Below are 16,955 nucleotides of genomic sequence, written 5' to 3'. Positions count from 1 at the left end.
GACTCAACTGTAGAACTCTGGAGTGTTTCCAAAAAGTTGTCTTGATCTTTTCAACTGGCCATGGATCTTGGAAGCATGAAGACTAGCATTATTTCCAAAGACTACCACCTGAAAGAGAGAGGAGGGCAGATGTGACCCTAGACACTGTCTGACCACTGATTACATTATCTGAGCCTTGCCCAAACTGTGCCTCAGGCTCTCTGTTCCTAAACCTTTCACTAATTTGAGTCAGAGTTCTTTTTCTACTTAAATCTTTTTGGATTGGGAGTTCTGTCACCAGCAATCAAGGGAATCTAACCAACACAGAACCTAAAAAGCATGGACATCTTTTGCCTCTTTTCTGTTTCCATTTTGCATAGGCTTAAGTCATGTCCTTAGGTTCTTGGAATGATCATAAATGTGTGTTTTCTGGGCCTGCAAAGGTAGTGTAGCAGTGATGCTTGTAAAAACAGATGTTGTGGCTTTAGGAATCAGGGCTCTAAGACTAGCTCAGTAACTCGTGGAATGTGAGAAACTTCACTTATTTATTTTTCCCCACCTGTAGAGAGTAAGGATAATATTTGCTACACCAAATTTATTTTTTAATTTTTTTTCCATTTATTTTTATTAGTTGGAGGCTAATTACTTTACAATATTATAGTGGTTTTTGCCATATGTTGACATGAATCAGCCATGGATTTACATGTGTTCCCCTTCCCGATCCCCCCTCCTGCCTCCCTTTCCATCCCATCCCTCTGGGTCTTCCCAGTGCACCAGCCCTGAGCACTTGTCTCGTGCATCCAACCTGGGTTGGTGATCTGTTTCACCCTTGATAGTATACTTGTTTCAATGCTGTTCTCTCAGAACATCCCACCCTCACCTTCTCCCACAGAGTCTAAAAGTCTGTTCTGTACATCTGTGTCTCTTTTTCTGTTTTGCATATAGGGTTATCATTACCATCTTTTTAAATTCCATATATATGCGTTAGTATACTGTATGGGTCTTTATCTTTCTGGCTTACTTCACTCTGTATAATGGGCTCCAGTTTCATCCATCTCATTAGAACTGATTCAAATGAATTCTTTTTAATGGCTGAGTAATATTCCATAGTGTATATGTACCATAGCTTTCTTATCCATTTGTCTGCTGATTGGCATCTAGGTTGCTTCCATGTCCTGGCTATTATAAACAGTGCTGCGATGAACATTGGGGTGCACGTGTCTCTTTCAGATCTGGTTTCCTCAGTGTGTATGCCCAGAAGTGGGATTGCTGGGTCATATGGCAGTTCTATTTCCAGTTTTTTAAGGAATCTCCACACTGTTCTCCATAGCGGCTGTACTAGTTTGCATTCCCACCAACAGTGTAAGAGGGTTCCCTTTTCTCCACACCCTCTCCAGCATTTATTGCTTGTAGACTTTTGGATAGCAGCCATTCTGACTGGCGTGTAATGGTACCTCATTGAGGTTTTGATTTGCATTTCTCTGATAATGAGTGATGTTGAGCATCTTTTCATGTGTTTGTTAGCCATCTGTATGTCTTCTTTGGAGAAATGTCTGTTTAGATCTTTGGCCCATTTTTTGATTGGGTCATTTATTTTTCTGGAATTGAGCTGCAGGAGTTGCTTGTATATTTTTGAGATTAATCCTTTGTCTGTTTCTTCATTTGCTATTATTTTCTCCCATCTGAGGCTGTCTTTTCACCTTGCTTATAGTTTCCTTTGTTGTGCAAAAGCTTTTAAGTTTCATTAGGTCCCATTTGTTTATTTTTGCTTTTATTTCCAATATTCTGGGAGGTGGGTCATAGAGGATCTTGCTGTGATTTATGTGGAGAGTTTTGCCTATGTATTCCTCCTAGGAGTTTTATAGTTTCTGGTCTACATTTAGAACTTTAATCCATTTTGAGTTTATTTTTGTGTATGGTGTTAGAAAGTGTTCTAGTTTCATTCTTTTACAAGTGGTTGACCAGTTTTCCCAGCACCACTTGTTAAAGAGGTTGTCTTTTTCCATTGTATATCCTTGCCTCCTTTGTCAAAGATAAGGTGTCCATAGGTATGTGGATTTATCTCTGGGCTTTCTATTCTGTTCCATTGATCTATATTTCTGTCTTTGTGCCAGTACCATACTGTCTTGATGACTGTGGCTTTGTAGTGGAGCCTGAAGTCAGGCAGGTTGATTCCTCCAGTTCCATTCTTCTTTCTCAAGATTGCTTTGGCTATTCGAGGTTTTTTGTATTTCCATACAAATTGTGAAATTATTTGGTCTAGTTCTGTGAAAAATACCGTTGGTAGCTTGATAGGGATTGCATTGAATCTATAGATTGCTTTGGATAATATACTCATTTTTTCACAATTTGATCTTCCATCCATGAACCGGTATTTTCTCCATCATTTGTGTCTTCTTTTTTTTTCTCATCATGTTTTATAGTTTCTATGTATAGGTCTTCTGTTCTCTTTAGGTAGATATACTCCTAAGTATTTTATTCTTTTTGTTGCAATGGTGAATGGTATTGTTTCCTTAATTTCTCTTTCTGTTTTCTCATTGTTAGTATATAGGAATGCAAGGGATTTCTGTGTGTTAATTTTATATCCTGCAACTTTACTATATTCATTGATTAGCTCTAGTAATTTTCTGGTAGAGTCTTTAGGGTTTTCTATGTAGAGGATCATGTCATCTGCAAACAGTGAGAGTTTCACTTCTTCTTTTCCTATCTGGATTCCTTTTACTTCTTTTTCTGCTCTGATTGCTGTGGCCAAAACTTCCAACACTATGTTGAATAGTAGTGGTGAGAGTGGACACCCTTGTCTTGTTCCTGATTTTAGGGGAAATGCTTTCAATTTTTCACCATTGAGGATAATGCTTGCTGTGGGTTTGTCATATATAGCTTTTATTATGTTGAGGTATGTTCCTTCTATTCCTGCTTTCTGAAGAGTTTTAATCATAAATGAGTGTTGAATTTTGTCAAAGGCTTTTTCTGCATCTATTGAGATAATCATATGGTTTTTATCTTTAAATTTGTTAATGTGGTTGCTACACCATTTAAACAAAACAGAGTTGAGAAGAATGTGCCTAGTACTTTGTACTTTGGTATTACACACCTTCCAGCATGCCAATAATACTTCACCAGATCAACCTGTGGTTTTTCAGATTTCTCAGTCCCTAGACTGACCTTACCAGTAGTAAGCTGGGCAAATAAGGATGCCCCTACTTTTGGGAGACCCTGGAGGGAGGATATTCACATTCCATAGTTCAGGAGACTGTAGACTCATGTCCTAACCTCACCATAATTGTTTTCATGCACAAGAGAGAATAGTAAACTTCCTTTGTTTCTGCTCTATGGATTTCACAAATGGAGTTTTTGGACTTGAACTTTTCAAAACCCATTCAGACCCTTCCAAAATTGCCTTTTATTTTTATTTTTTGGCCATGCTACATGGCACATGTGATCTTAGTTTCCTGACCAGGGACGGAACCAGCATCCTCTGTCATTTCAAATGCAAATCTTAACCATTGGACAACCAGCAAAGTCCCCAAAATTGCTTTTTCTGAAGTCTGCTAGCTGTATTTAGTTATCTGGCTGTAGAAGGAAAAATCTGTACATTCAAATAGCTTAATTTTCCACCATGAAGGAAAGCCCTCCCATAGATGCTAAGAAAAATGAAAGTAAGTCAGCAAAGATATAAATCGTTCATTTTATTTCCATTCCTCAAATATATGTGAATTTATTGATTTGATATTTAAAATAGTGCTTTTGCAAAATCATCTCAGAAAACATACTAAATTTATTAAAATGCATACAAACTATTGCTGAAAATTCTAAATCCTCTAACTGACCAACTTGTTTTCAATGCACTTGTGATTATTTTCCAAGGTTTCTGTGGTTACAAGGAACAAAGAAATCATCTTGGGACCAGAGTAGAAATTTGATCAGAATAATCCAAACAATATTTGTCTACCTCTTTACAGACTCACAGGTTGCCTATTTTGAGGGGCTCTTACAAAGTATACCCAAGCATTCAGTGTTTCCCTCATTACAGTGGGCCTTTTCTTTGCTTGCAGTTTAAAACATTCAGCCAAGTACATGCTAGATAATAGGCAAAATGAACCCAAGAACTCTGCTTCATGTAGTTTTATGGATATACTAAAGTGTATTGTACTAAAGTACAATATTTCTTGTAAGAATTAAAGACTGGAATGCAGGAGAATTCTGGTGGAATACTGGAATAAAAAACGTAACAGAGCTGGGCAGAACCAGGTGTGGCGTCCTGGTACATTAATTTTGAAAGTCAGCCCACTAATATTAAGAACAGCAAGTAGATTCAGATTCCTTTTAAAAAAAAAAAAACAACAACAACTGTGCTTTTAGGTTTGGATTTTTCAAATAGTTAGTATTTCTTTATTCAGTTTGTGAATTATTAAGATCTTTTCCCATCTCCCTTTTCAAAATCTTCTTTTGTGTGATTTAATTCTTATTAGCATCAGCCTCTCATAGAAAGAGTGAAATTAAAATCTGTTGGGTCATCATTTAAATAAGAAAAATTGTGAAGTTATGGAATAAAGTAAGATCTGAGGATAATGGTAGAATTTAATTATGGAAGCCCACTGTTTCTTTCAAGAGAGAGTTCAAAGTTGTTTTGTTTTTGATTCTTGGGAGATGATAGAAAATGGCTAACTAGGTTATAACATAAACTTTTAGGGATGAAATTCAAATTTACCCAAAAAAGGGAGTTCCCATCTTCGACTTACTGAAGCCAAAACCTTAAATTATTTGAGCCTTTTGGGTCTCATCTCCCTGCTTCCACTATTTCACAGCATATCCGTAGATGTGAGGGCGCACGAGCTCCCAGGACAGAGGGGCCTGTAAGTGCTGCAGCTTCAGCTTGGAGAAGCGGGCCTGCTCCAGGGCCTTCCAGCTCTCTCTGGTCAGGTTGCATCCATCAAACAGAAGGTACCAGACGGGATCCAGGACCTGTTGCCAGAAGTAATTCCAGGTTGAAGGCTTATCTGCTACATGCTCCATGAAATAAAAAGCTCCTCCCTGATAAAGAAAAGGGGGAAAGAAAACCACACTAAGAATTTTAGTTTGGGACAAACAATTTGATAAGATGTTTAGATGCCAGAGTTCAGTGGCCCCAGAGGTCCACTTCATGAGAACACATGGAGAAATCCAAACTTACTGTGATACCATTGTGGTTAATAGTGTCATCTTCTGTCAGATTGTATACAGAGCTGCCAATCTATATTGTCTGTTCATAAAAGTAATATATAATGATAGCTAAAATTTAAAGCAGTTTAAAGCATTCAAGGGCCTATTCTTAATGCCTGTCACATGCGTGCTTGCATGCTCAGTCACTTCCAACTCTGCAACCCCATGGACTGTAGCCTACCAGGCTCCTCTCTCCATGGGATTCTTCAGACAAGAATACTGGAGTGGGTTGCCATGCCCTCCTCCAGGGGATCTTCCCAACCCAGGGACTGAACCCATGTCTCTTGCATCTCCTACATTGGCAGGTGGATTCTTTACCACTGAGCCACCTCGGAAACCTGGTTGTCAAACTGTCCTTTGAAAGAGTTGCAGCAGTTTGTATTCATACCAGCAATAGATGTGAGTGCCCATTTTCAATAAATGCTCATCTATATTTTTTAAAATCTATTTGATGTGTACTGTGGTATTTTTTATAACATGCATATCTTTAGTATTTTAAATCATAGCATCTTTTACTAAACGTCATAGGATGGAAAGATCCCCTGTAGAAAGGAATGGCAACCCATCCTAGTATTCTTGCCTAGAGAATTCCACGGACAGAAGAGCCTGGTGGGGTATACAGTCCATGGGGTCGTAAGGAGTTCGACACGACTGAGTGACCAACACTTTGACTACTAATACTGGCTGTTTGAATTTCTATTTTTCTGATTTGTCTGTTAATATCTGTTATCAGTTTTCTAATAGGCTGTTGGTTTTTTCTTACTGATTAGTAAGGGCTTTTAGTATAATTAAACTACATACAGTACAAATGTTTCCCCTATTTGTTGTTTGCCTTTTAATGACAATTTTTTTAACTTCTCTTTTTATTAAAAAAAAAAAAAAAACCTTTAAATTCATCTGAAAATTGTTCTTAGGTTCTGCTTTGCAAGCCTGTGGGAGTCTGAATCCATGCCAACCACTGTCTGAGGCTAAATAACCATGTCCTTTACTTTTGTACCATTGTCACAGAATGTAAGTGATAGGATTAATTTTAAAAAATGAATCTTCTAACAAATGAGAACATACTGTACGGCACAGGGAACTCTACTTTATGCTCTGTGGTGACCGGAATGGGAAGGAAGTCCAGAAGGGATTCACTTTGCTGCATGTTAGAGACTGATGCACCATTGTAAAACAGCTATACTTTAATACAAATTAATTTTAAAAAATAGGGAAAAAATAAAAGCACAAATTTTTGGTTTGTTGAAATTAAAAAAAAAAACACACTAGGTCTCTTTTGGCAGTGACACGAGTGGGAGCACTGGGACAGGAGACTTGAAGTGGAACTTCTCAGATTGTTTTAAGAACATGGCAGACAAGCCCAACATGGGGAAATCAGCAGCTTCGATGAGGCCAAGCTGAAGAAGACTGAGACGCAGGAGAACATCCTTTCGACCAGAGAGATCGTTGAGCAGGAGAAGCGAGTAAAGTGAAATTTCCTGTGAACCTGGAGGATTCTCCACCTCATCATCTTGGAGACCCTGTCTGTGAGGTGGAGGAAAGCCCACCTGCAAGATGTACACAAGTGACAAGCTGCACTGTGAGATTAAACAATATGTTTCTAAATTATGAACAGGTTACTGAAGAAATCAAAAGGGAAATTAAAAATTTCCTAGAAACAAATGACAATGAAAACACAACTCAAAACCTATGGGATGTAGCAAAAGCAGTTCTAAGAGGGGAGTTTATAGCAATATAGTCCTACCTCAAGAAACAAAAACATTGAATAGACAACCTAACTTTATACCTAAAACAACTGGAAAAAGAAGAACAAAAAACCCCCAAAGTTAGCAGAAGGAAACAAGTCATAAAGATCAGAGTAGAAATAAATGAAAAAGAAATGAAAGAAACAGTAGTAAAGATTAGTAAAAATAAAAGCTGGTTCTTTGAGAAGATAAACAAAATTGACAAACCTTTCGCCAGACTCATCAAGGAAAAAAGAGAGAAGAATCAAATCAACAAAATAAATGAAAAAGGGGAGGTTACAATAGACAATGCAGAAATACAAAGGATTATAAGAGACTTCTGAGCAACTATATGGCAATAAAATGGATAACCTGGAAGAAATGGACAAATTCTTAGAACAGTTCAATCTTCCAAGACTGAACCAGGAAGAAATAGAAATTATGAACAACCCAATTACAAGCACTGAAATCGAAACTGTGATAAAAAATCTCCCAGAAAACAAACCCAGGACCAGATGGCTTCACAGGTGAATTCTGTCAAACATTTAGAAAAGAGCTAATACCCATCCTTCTAAAATTCTTTCAAAAAATTGCAGAGGAAGGAACACTTCCAAACTCATTCTATGAGGCCACCATCACTGTGATTCCAAAACCAGACAAAGACAACACAAAAAAAACTACAGGCCAGTATCACTGATGAAGATAGATGCAAAAATCCTCAACAAAATTTTAGCAGTTCACCAATACATTTAAAATTCACCAATACATTAAAAAACTCAGACACCATGAACAAGTTGGGTTTACTCCAGGGATGCAAGGATTCTTCAGTATATGCATGTCAATATGATACACCATATTAACAAATTGAAAGATAAAAGCCATATGATAATCTCAATAGAAGCAGAAAAAGCCTTTGACAAAATTCAGCACCCATTTATGATTTAAACTGTTCAAAAAATGGGCGTGGAAGGAACATACCTCAACATGGTAAAGGCCATATATGATAAGCCCACAGTAAACATTATTCTCAATGGTGAAAAACTGAAAGCATTCCCCCAAAGATCAGAAACAAGACAAGGGTATCCATTCTCACCACCATTATTCAACATAGTTTTGGAAGTCCTAGTTACAGTAATAAGAGAAGAAAAAGAAATAAAAGGAATCCAGATCAGAAAAGTAGAGTGCTCCCTGTTTGCAGATGACATAATACTATACATAGAAAACCCTAAAGATATTATCAGAAAATTACTAGAACTAATCAGTGAATTTAGCAAAGTTGCAGGACACAAAATCAATACACAGAAATCACTTGCATTCCTATATACTAACAATGAAAAATCAGAAAGAGAAATTAAGGAATCAGTCCCATTCACTATTGCAACAAAAAGAATAAAATATCTAGGAATAAACCTACCTAAGGAGACAAAGTAACTGTATACAGAAAATTATAAGACACTGATGAAAGAAATCAAAGACAACATAAACAGATGGAGAGATATTCCATGTTTCTGGGTAGGAAGAATCCATATTGTGAAAATGACTGTACTACCAAATGCAATCTACAGATTCAATGTGATCCCTATCAAATTACCAATGGCATTTTTCACAGAACTAGAACAAAAAATTTCACAATTCATATGGAAACACGAAAGATCCCGAATAGCCAAAGCAGTCTTGAGAAAGAAGAATGGAGCTGGAGGAATCAACCTTCCTGATTTCAGATTATACTACAAATCTACAGTCATCAAGACAGTATGGTACTGGCACAAAAACAGAAATACAGACCAATGGAACAAGATAGAAAACCCAGAAATAAACCCATGCACCTGTGGATACCTTATTTTTGACAAAAGAGGCAAGAATACACAATGGGGCAAAGACAGCCTCTTCAGTAAGTGGTGCTAGGAAAACTGGACAGTTACATGTAAAAGAATGAAATTAGGACACTTCCTAACACCATACACAAAGATAAACTCAAAATGGGTTAAAGACCTAAATGTAAGACCAGAAACTGTAAAACACTTAGAGGAAAACATAGGCAGAACACTTGATGACATAAAGCAAGATCCTCTATGACCCACCTCCTAGAGTAATGGAAATAAAAACAAAAGTAAACAAGTGGGACCTAGTTAAACTTAAAAACTTTTGCACACCAAAGAAACTATAACCAAGGTGAACAGACAGCTCTCAAAATTGGAGAAAATAATAGCAAAAGAAACAAGGGTTAATTTCCAAAATATACAAGCAGCTCATACAACTCAGTACCAGAAAAACAAACAACCCAATCAAAAAGTGGCAAAAAGACCTAAACAGACAGTTCTGCAAAGAAGACATTCAGATGGCTAACAAACACGTGAAAAGATGCTCAACATCACTCATTAGAAAAATGCAAATCAAAACTACAGTGAGATACCACCTCACATGAGTCAGAATGGCCATCATCAAAAAGTCTACAAACAATAAATGCTGGAGAGGGTGTGGAGAAAAGGGAATCTCTTGCACTATTGGTGGGAATTTAAGTTGATACAGTCACTATGGAGGACAGTTTGGAGAGTCCTTAAAGAACTAGGAATAAAACCACCATATGACCCAGCAATCCCACTCCTAGGCATATACCTTGAGGAAACCCAAACTGAAAAAGACACATGTACCCCATTGTTCATTGCAGCACTATTTACAATAGCTAGAATGTGGAAGCAACCTAGATGTCCATCAACACATGAATGGATAAAGAACTTGTGGTACATCTAAACAATGGAATATTACTTAGCCATAAAAAGGAATACATTTGAGTGAGTTCTAATGAGGTGGATGAACCTACAGCTTATTATACAGAGTGAAGTAAGTCAGAAAGAGACATACCATATATTAACACACATATACAGAATCTAGAAAGATGGTACTGAAGAATTTATTTGCCGGGCAGCAATGGAGAAACATAGAGAGCAAATTTATGGACTTGAGGAGAGGGGAGGAGAGTCAGATGTATGGAGAGAGTAATATGGAAACTTACATTACCATATATAAAATAGATAAGCAATGGGAATTTGCTGTATGTCTCAGGAAACTCAAAATAGGGGCTCTGTATCATTGTGGAGGGGTGGGATGGGGAGGGAGATGGGAGGGAGGTTCAAGAGAAAGTGGACATATGTATACCTATGGCTGATTCATGTTGAGATTTGACAGGAAACAATTCTGTAAAGCAGTTATCTTTCATCTAAAAAATAATTTGTTTTAAAAAGGACAAAGCTATTGAGCCATCTAAAAGTGTTACTGAATTCATGATAATATTTTGTAATTTGATTTTTTTTTTTCAATCAGTGGATACTGTATGTAAATAACTGTCAAATAGCAGTAACTGCTGGTTTCATCTAGGACAGTCCTGTAAATATAGATCAAGTCTGGACACAGTAGAGGGTACACATTATTAACGAGTCTTCAGAAGTTTTCTACTTAACCTACCTCTGGGGGGAGAAGGAGGAAAGGGACCAATGAGTACCTCCAAAACCCATGATGACTGTCCCATTCTCCTTCGCCTCTTCTAGCTTCCCTAGCCTTGGCTGTCCAGGCAGAGATTAGAGAGGGAGTTCCCTCTACTTGCCCCTCTGTGGGCAAGTATGAGACGTGTGTTCAGAAGTGGAAAACTTGAAATTTCCTAATGGAAAAAAATTTTTCCATGGAAGAGGACAGGAGAGAAGAGGAGACCCAGGTCTGAGGAGGTTGCTGATGCCCTCTGGGTTACACAGGTTAGGCTAGAGAGCCTGTTACCCTTTCAGGTGACATGTGTAGCCAACTGGGCATGAAAATTTGGGATTAGAAGAGAGATCTGAGGTTGATACTTAGATTTGGAAACCATCTGTGTGCATGGTAATTGAAAACTTTGGCGGTACATGAGATTACACAGGGGGTGTATATAAGCAAAATTAGAGCCAAAATAGAAACTCCAGTGTTTAAGGGATGGGCAGAGGAAGACTAGCCAGCAAAAGTGGTAGAAATGTTGAAGTTGGAGCAATACAAAGCCCCAGTGATAAGCACTGTGGTGCAGTGATAAGAATATGTGCATTAAAGTCAGATCTGCTGGCTGTGTCAGAGAAGGCAATGGCACCCCACTCCAGTATTCTTGCCTGGAAAATCCCATGGACGGAGGAGCCTGGGAGGCTGCAGTCCATGGGGTCGCTACAGAGTCCCACACGACTGAGCAGCTTCACTTTCACTTTTCACTTTCATGCATTGGAGGGGGAAATGGCAACTCACTCCAGTATTCTTGCCTGGAGAGGCCCAGGGACAGGGGAGCCTGGTGGGCTGCCGTCTGTGGGGTCGCACAGAGTCGGACACAACTGAAGCAACTTAGCAGCAGCAGCAGCAGGCTGTGTAATGTGGGGCAAGTTTCTTAACTTCTCTAGGTCTGTTTCCCCAACCCCACATGAAGACAGTCCCTGCGTTAAGGACTGTGTGATGGGGTGAATGAGAATGCAGGAAAGCCTCTGGTTCTATTCAGCAGTGAGTGGGTGCTTTGTAGGAGCCAAAGGAAGACTTATGATCCCCTAAGAGCATTCTCAGTGCTTAAACCCGAGGTGATCATTATTTGCTTTGCAGAGAGAGGCGTTGTGAGATTAGTAACACATAAGCAAAATGTCTCTTAAATGTGCCCAGTTAATGCCCCGCCTTGGGACAGAAGAACCCAGGATTTGAATGTCAGAATCAGACCTTTTTCTGTTACAGTTTTGATGGCGGCCTATTCTTGAGCCAAACACAGAATTACAATCGGCCCTTGGTATCCACAGGTTCTGCATCCATGGATTCAACCAACAGATCAAAAATATTGGGGAAAAAAATCCAGAAAGTTCAAAAAAAGGCCAAACTTGAATTTCCCACATGCTGGCAACTATTTATATAGCATATACCTTGTATTAGGTATTAAAAGTAATCTAGAGATGATTTAAGGTATGTGGGAGGGTACGCATAGGTCATATGCAGATTCGATACCATTTTATGTAAGGGACTTGAGCTTGTATAGCTTTTGGTATCTGTGGTGGGGGCAGGGAGTGACTCTGAGGGACAACTATATTATTGCCTCTAAACACTATCTTCAAGTCCCTTTCTTTCTGAGGAGCTTCCTCTGTTAGAAAATAAAACTGCGGTCTAGGGCGGTATTACCCTAAACATGGCCATCTCGTCTGATCTCAGAAGCTAAGCAGGGTTGGGCCTGGTTAGTACTTGGATGGGAGAAAATAAAACTGGGGATTACAGACCATCTTTTTGCCCTAGAAGAGTAAATTCAAATGTTAAAATATCCATATTTTATGTATGTTCAGCTTTGTTTAGAATTGTTGTTCAGTTTCTCAGTTGTGTCCGACTTTGCAACCCCGTGGACTGCAGTACACCAAGCTTCTATATAAAACTAGTTTTTAAGTAAACAATAAAGGTAATATGTGAAAATTACATACAGGTATAAGAAATTTCAAACTATACAGAGAGGTATAAAATGAAAAGAAATTCTTTCCCCTCATTCAATTCCCTTCCCAATAGGTAACCACTGTTAATAATTACATGTTTATAATTCCCATTAAAATAAATACTTATATAAGTATATTCTCCCCCCCACACACAAATAGATTAGCACTCTACATAATATTTTGTTTTCATTGCTTTTAAAATTAACACTATCTCTTTGAGGATTTTTTTCATTGACATAGGTAAAAATTTCTTGTTTTATACTATGTGACAATGTACTTAACTTCCAATTGATGGATGTTATTTCCAATTTATTATATTAAAAATATTGTAATGAATATTATTATCTTTAAATGAGTTTTTGCATATTTTTGCAGGATAGCTATGGGATAAATTCCTGTTGGATGAAGATGTAAATTACTTGAAAATTTGATATTATTAAATTGCCCTCTGAAGAGGACACTTCCTCCAGTTGGGTGTCCAGACCCCCAGACCCACCCCAATACCATATTGAACTTAAAAGTCTCTGGAGAATAGTAGATAAAAAGGGTCTTGCTTTAATTTATTTTTAATTGAAGTATGATTGATTATGGAGAAGGAAATGGCAACCCACTCCAGTAGTCTTGCCTGGAGAATCCCAGGGACGGAGGAGCCTGGTGAGCTGCCGTCTGAGGGGTCACACACAGTCGGACACGACTGAAGCAGCTTAGCAGCAGCAGCATGGTTGATTATAATATTAGTTTCAGGTGTACAACAAAGTGATTCAAAATTTTTATAGTTTATACTCCATTTAAAGTTATTATAAAATAATGACTATATTTTCCTGTGCTGTAGAATATATCCTTGTTGCTTATTTATTTTATACATTCTAGTTTGTATCTGTTAATCCCATACCACTCTTGCTCCTCCTTTTTTCCCTCTCCCAGCTGGTAACCATTAGTTTGTTCTGTATATCTATGAATTTGTTCCTGTCTTATTATATTCATTTGTTTTATTTTAAAGATTGCACTATAAAATACCATGCTTTAATTTGTTCTTAAATTACAAGACTAGATATTTAAATCATATATTGGCTATTTTTATTTATATTTCTGTTCCTGTGCTTTGCTTTTTTCCCTCTTTTTAATATAATTTATTTAAGAATCCTGTTGATCTTGTTGATGTGTAATGCCTTTATGAAGGAAGTTAACTCATTATCATCCTTGGCAAATATTTTTTACAAAATATTTTTGTACTTCAGATATGTTTATAGTCCTTTTCCCTGCAGGAGTTCTAAAATTTTTTTTATTCATGTATTATCAATCTCTTCCTTCATGGCTTCTTCTGCACTCTAACATTTTTTCTTAAAAAATTCAGCAGTATTTTTTCTAGTAGCTTTACTTTTATATTAGCGTGTTCGATCTACTGAAACTGGGAGGACTGCCCTTGGTGATGGTGGTTGCTACTAAGCAGCCCTTTTCAGCCCATACTCACCGGCCTCAGCACTCGGCGCACTTCCTGGAGGATCTGCTCCTGGTTCTTCACGGAGCAGAGCACCAGGGTGCAGACCACCACATCCATGGAGCCTGTGGCCACCTGGTGCATGTTCTCCCCGGCAGCCACTATGAAGCGCTCAAACTGCAGGTGTGGGTTCTGGGCAATACTCTTGATCAAGAACTTCTCAAAGTTGGGGTTGGGATCAACACAGGTCACCTGACATCCAGAAGGGTAGAACTTGAAGTTGGCCCCCGTGCCACAGCCCAGCTCCAGCAGGGAGAGCTTCCCAGAGGGGCCCGTGAACTCCCGCAGGTTGCTGAAGAGCTCCCGCTTCTTGCTCGCCATCTGTTCATTATACATCACAGTGAACCTCTCCAGGAAGTAGGGGAACCACTGTTTGCATATCCAGTTCCACAAGCCCAGAAAGTCCAGCAGGTACATGGGAAATGCCAGGATGCAGACGGCCAGCCGGAGGATTAAAATGGTGAGCGCCATCACTCAGAAGAGAAGAAAACAGATCAACAGTTAGAGATCTGACTCCTTTAACTGCGGGAAGTAGGTTTCTGGCCACACTCCAGAGCCAATCAACTGCAGAGGAAAGAAGAACTGGCTGTGCTGGAAATACACAGCTGAAGTCAGATATCGGGCAAGAGACCTGTTTTATCCAATTAATAGATGTTTGGCAGAAATTGCCTCATCACTTATTTTTCATGAAGTGAAATGAGAAGGTTCCCAGCTTTCCCTTAGAAGGAAAGCTGATTACAACCCCCTATTCCTGCTTGGAGACTACTGCTGCAGTTTTAAATGCAGAGTGTACTCACAGCTTGTCCGTTTTCCAGTCTCTCCTAAGAAAACAGAAGCTGTGGGTGGAGCCTGGTTAAAACACACCAGAAGGCTGTTGCTAAACCCCATTTATTACTTTGTGCCCCATCCTGCTTCTGTTCCATCCTGCCCACCTCTGCCTCATTTTTTAAAAAAAAAAAGAAGTGAAAGCACATGCCTGTCTGGTCACAGCAAGAGTTTTCCCTTTTGCATTCTCGGCAGAGGTTCTAAGATGTTGATAACTGCACAGTGGGATTATTTTTAAATCACTGTTTTGGGCTGCCCATCTTTTAAAGGGCAAGTTTCACCTTCAAACTGTGCCAAGTTACTGCATTACTGAATTAACTTACATAAAAATAGTCCCCAGAATATTCACTTTTGGGAACCTAAAGTTTTAAGAAAATATTTTCAGACATCCATCTGTTTTTAACAAGAAAGCCTGGGCCTTAGGGTGTTCAGGAAACATAGAAATGCCCAAAAATAATGGTAATGTTTACTTTTTAAAACCATGTAATGGACACAGGGAGTGTTTTGTTTCATTATATGTTACACCCAATGCATGTTTTATAAATATGTGCTCCATCTTAACAGCTTTCTTGAGGTGGAATTAACATACAATAAACTACACATATTTAAGCTGTATCATTTGGTTAAATTCTGGCACATGTACCCACACATGAAATAATTGCTTCAGTCAAGGTAATGAGCATATCAGTTACACTCCCCACTTCCCAAATACCTCTTGCCCCTTTTGTGATCCCTCTTTTCTGCCCTCCCCACTCCCAGGCCACCACTGATCTGTTTTCTCTCTGGAGGTTAGTTCGCCTTTCCTATAGTTTGGGCTTACAAGAATCCTCCTGCAATGCAGAAGACAATGTTAGGTAGTTAGAATAGGGAAAAGAAGTCCAAAATGGCGGTGGCTAAAAGACCTGGAAGGGAAAAGCCCGCGAAAATAGAACAAAGGAACGTCAGAGGACCGGAGTGAGAATCTCAGGTAAAACAAACAACCCTCCTGCCTAAGCCTAATTTGCATAGGACAGACCCAGGGGGAACAAAAAACATATAAAAAGAGGAGCCAAAGCCCTCTTCTCTCTCTCACTTGCTCGCTCTCCCGCGCGATGGGGCGCTCTTCTCTTCGTGTCTTTGGATCGACGTGCGCTCATACCTCGAAGATGGATTTTCCTGCTATTATTTAAATAAATAGAGCTGTAACACTGATTTATTTAAGAGCTATAACACAGTCTGTCCTCCAAGAGCTGTGACCCGCCGAGGGGGCTTCAATGTCCGTCACTCCAAATTTTTGTTGTGACGAGACAAAGAACCGAGGAGCATACACTCATGTGACAACGCCAGTTCAATTCCTGGTTGATTCCTGGGTCAGGATGATCCTCTGGAGAAAGGATAGAGTATCCACTCCAGTATTCTTGGGTTTTCCTAGTGGCTCAGACAGTAAAGAATCTGCCTGCAATGTGGGATACCTGGGTTTGATCCCTGGGTTGGAAAGATCCCCTGGAGGAGGATGGCAGCCCACTCCAGTATTCTTGCCTGGAGAATCCCCATGGACAGAGGTCCTGGCAGGCTACAGTCCATGGGGTCGCAAAGAGTTGGACATGACTGAACGAGTAAGCACATACACATACATCCTATAATTTTATGTTAATTGGGATCATACAGTATCTACTTTGTCTGGTTGCTTTCATCCAGCATAATTAAGAGTCATTTATGCTGTTGTATGTATCCATTGATTTTCCACTGAGTAGTATGCCATTGTGTGGATCTATACCAGTTTGTTTATCTACTCACCTGACTTTGATGGATATTTGAGTTGTTAACAGTTTCCGTTGCTTATTACAGTAGTAACTTATTACAAATGAAGCTACTATGGGGACTTCTCCAGTGGTCCAGAGGTTAAGAACCCCTTGCAATGCAGGGGACTCAGGTTTGATCCCTGGTCGGGGAACTAAGATCCCACATGCCGCATCTAAGCCCCTGAAAGATTGTTGCTGAGTGTGAAAGATGATGGGATTCTTGGCCTCTGGAAGAGAGGAATTCAGTCTGGGGCCAGTGACAAGGCTTGATTGCTCAGAGCTTTTGTGTAATAAAGTTTTATTAAAGTATAGAAAAGATAGAGAAAACTTCTGACATAGACATCAGAAGGAGGCAGAAAGAGTGCCTCCCTGCTAGTCTTTAGCTGGATGTTATATAGCTACTAGCAGTCGGCTAATTAGAGAAAGGAAATGACTCAAAACTCAGAGACTGGTATCAGGCCCCTCACCCACAGCTTGCATTTTGAGATAA

At 39.1% G+C, this 16,955-nt stretch overlaps 1 protein-coding gene across 2 annotated transcripts; it reads right to left on the bottom strand.

The window, feature by feature from the left end:
• Positions 1-3,648: 3,648 nt before the first annotated feature.
• On the bottom strand, positions 3,649-15,774 carry METTL7A (methyltransferase like 7A). Of its 2 annotated transcripts, XM_043447189.1 has the most exons (3): positions 15,757-15,774; positions 13,833-14,332; positions 3,649-4,944 (listed from the first exon to the last, which is right to left on the bottom strand). In XM_043447189.1, coding segments are annotated over exons 1-3 (669 nt in total). In that variant the 5' UTR covers positions 15,758-15,774; the 3' UTR covers positions 3,649-4,776. The 2 variants fall into 2 exon arrangements, with proteins under 2 accessions (XP_043303124.1, XP_043303123.1); XM_043447188.1 differs by lacking the exon at positions 15,757-15,774 and having other exon boundaries at positions 3,649-5,013; positions 13,833-14,673.
• Between the last annotated feature and the right edge of the window lie 1,181 nt (positions 15,775-16,955).

Source organism: Cervus canadensis, chromosome 25 (assembly GCF_019320065.1).
Source record: "Cervus canadensis isolate Bull #8, Minnesota chromosome 25, ASM1932006v1, whole genome shotgun sequence".
Taxonomy (NCBI): Eukaryota; Metazoa; Chordata; class Mammalia; order Artiodactyla; family Cervidae; genus Cervus; species Cervus canadensis.
This window is presented reverse-complemented; position numbering and strand designations above follow the sequence as displayed.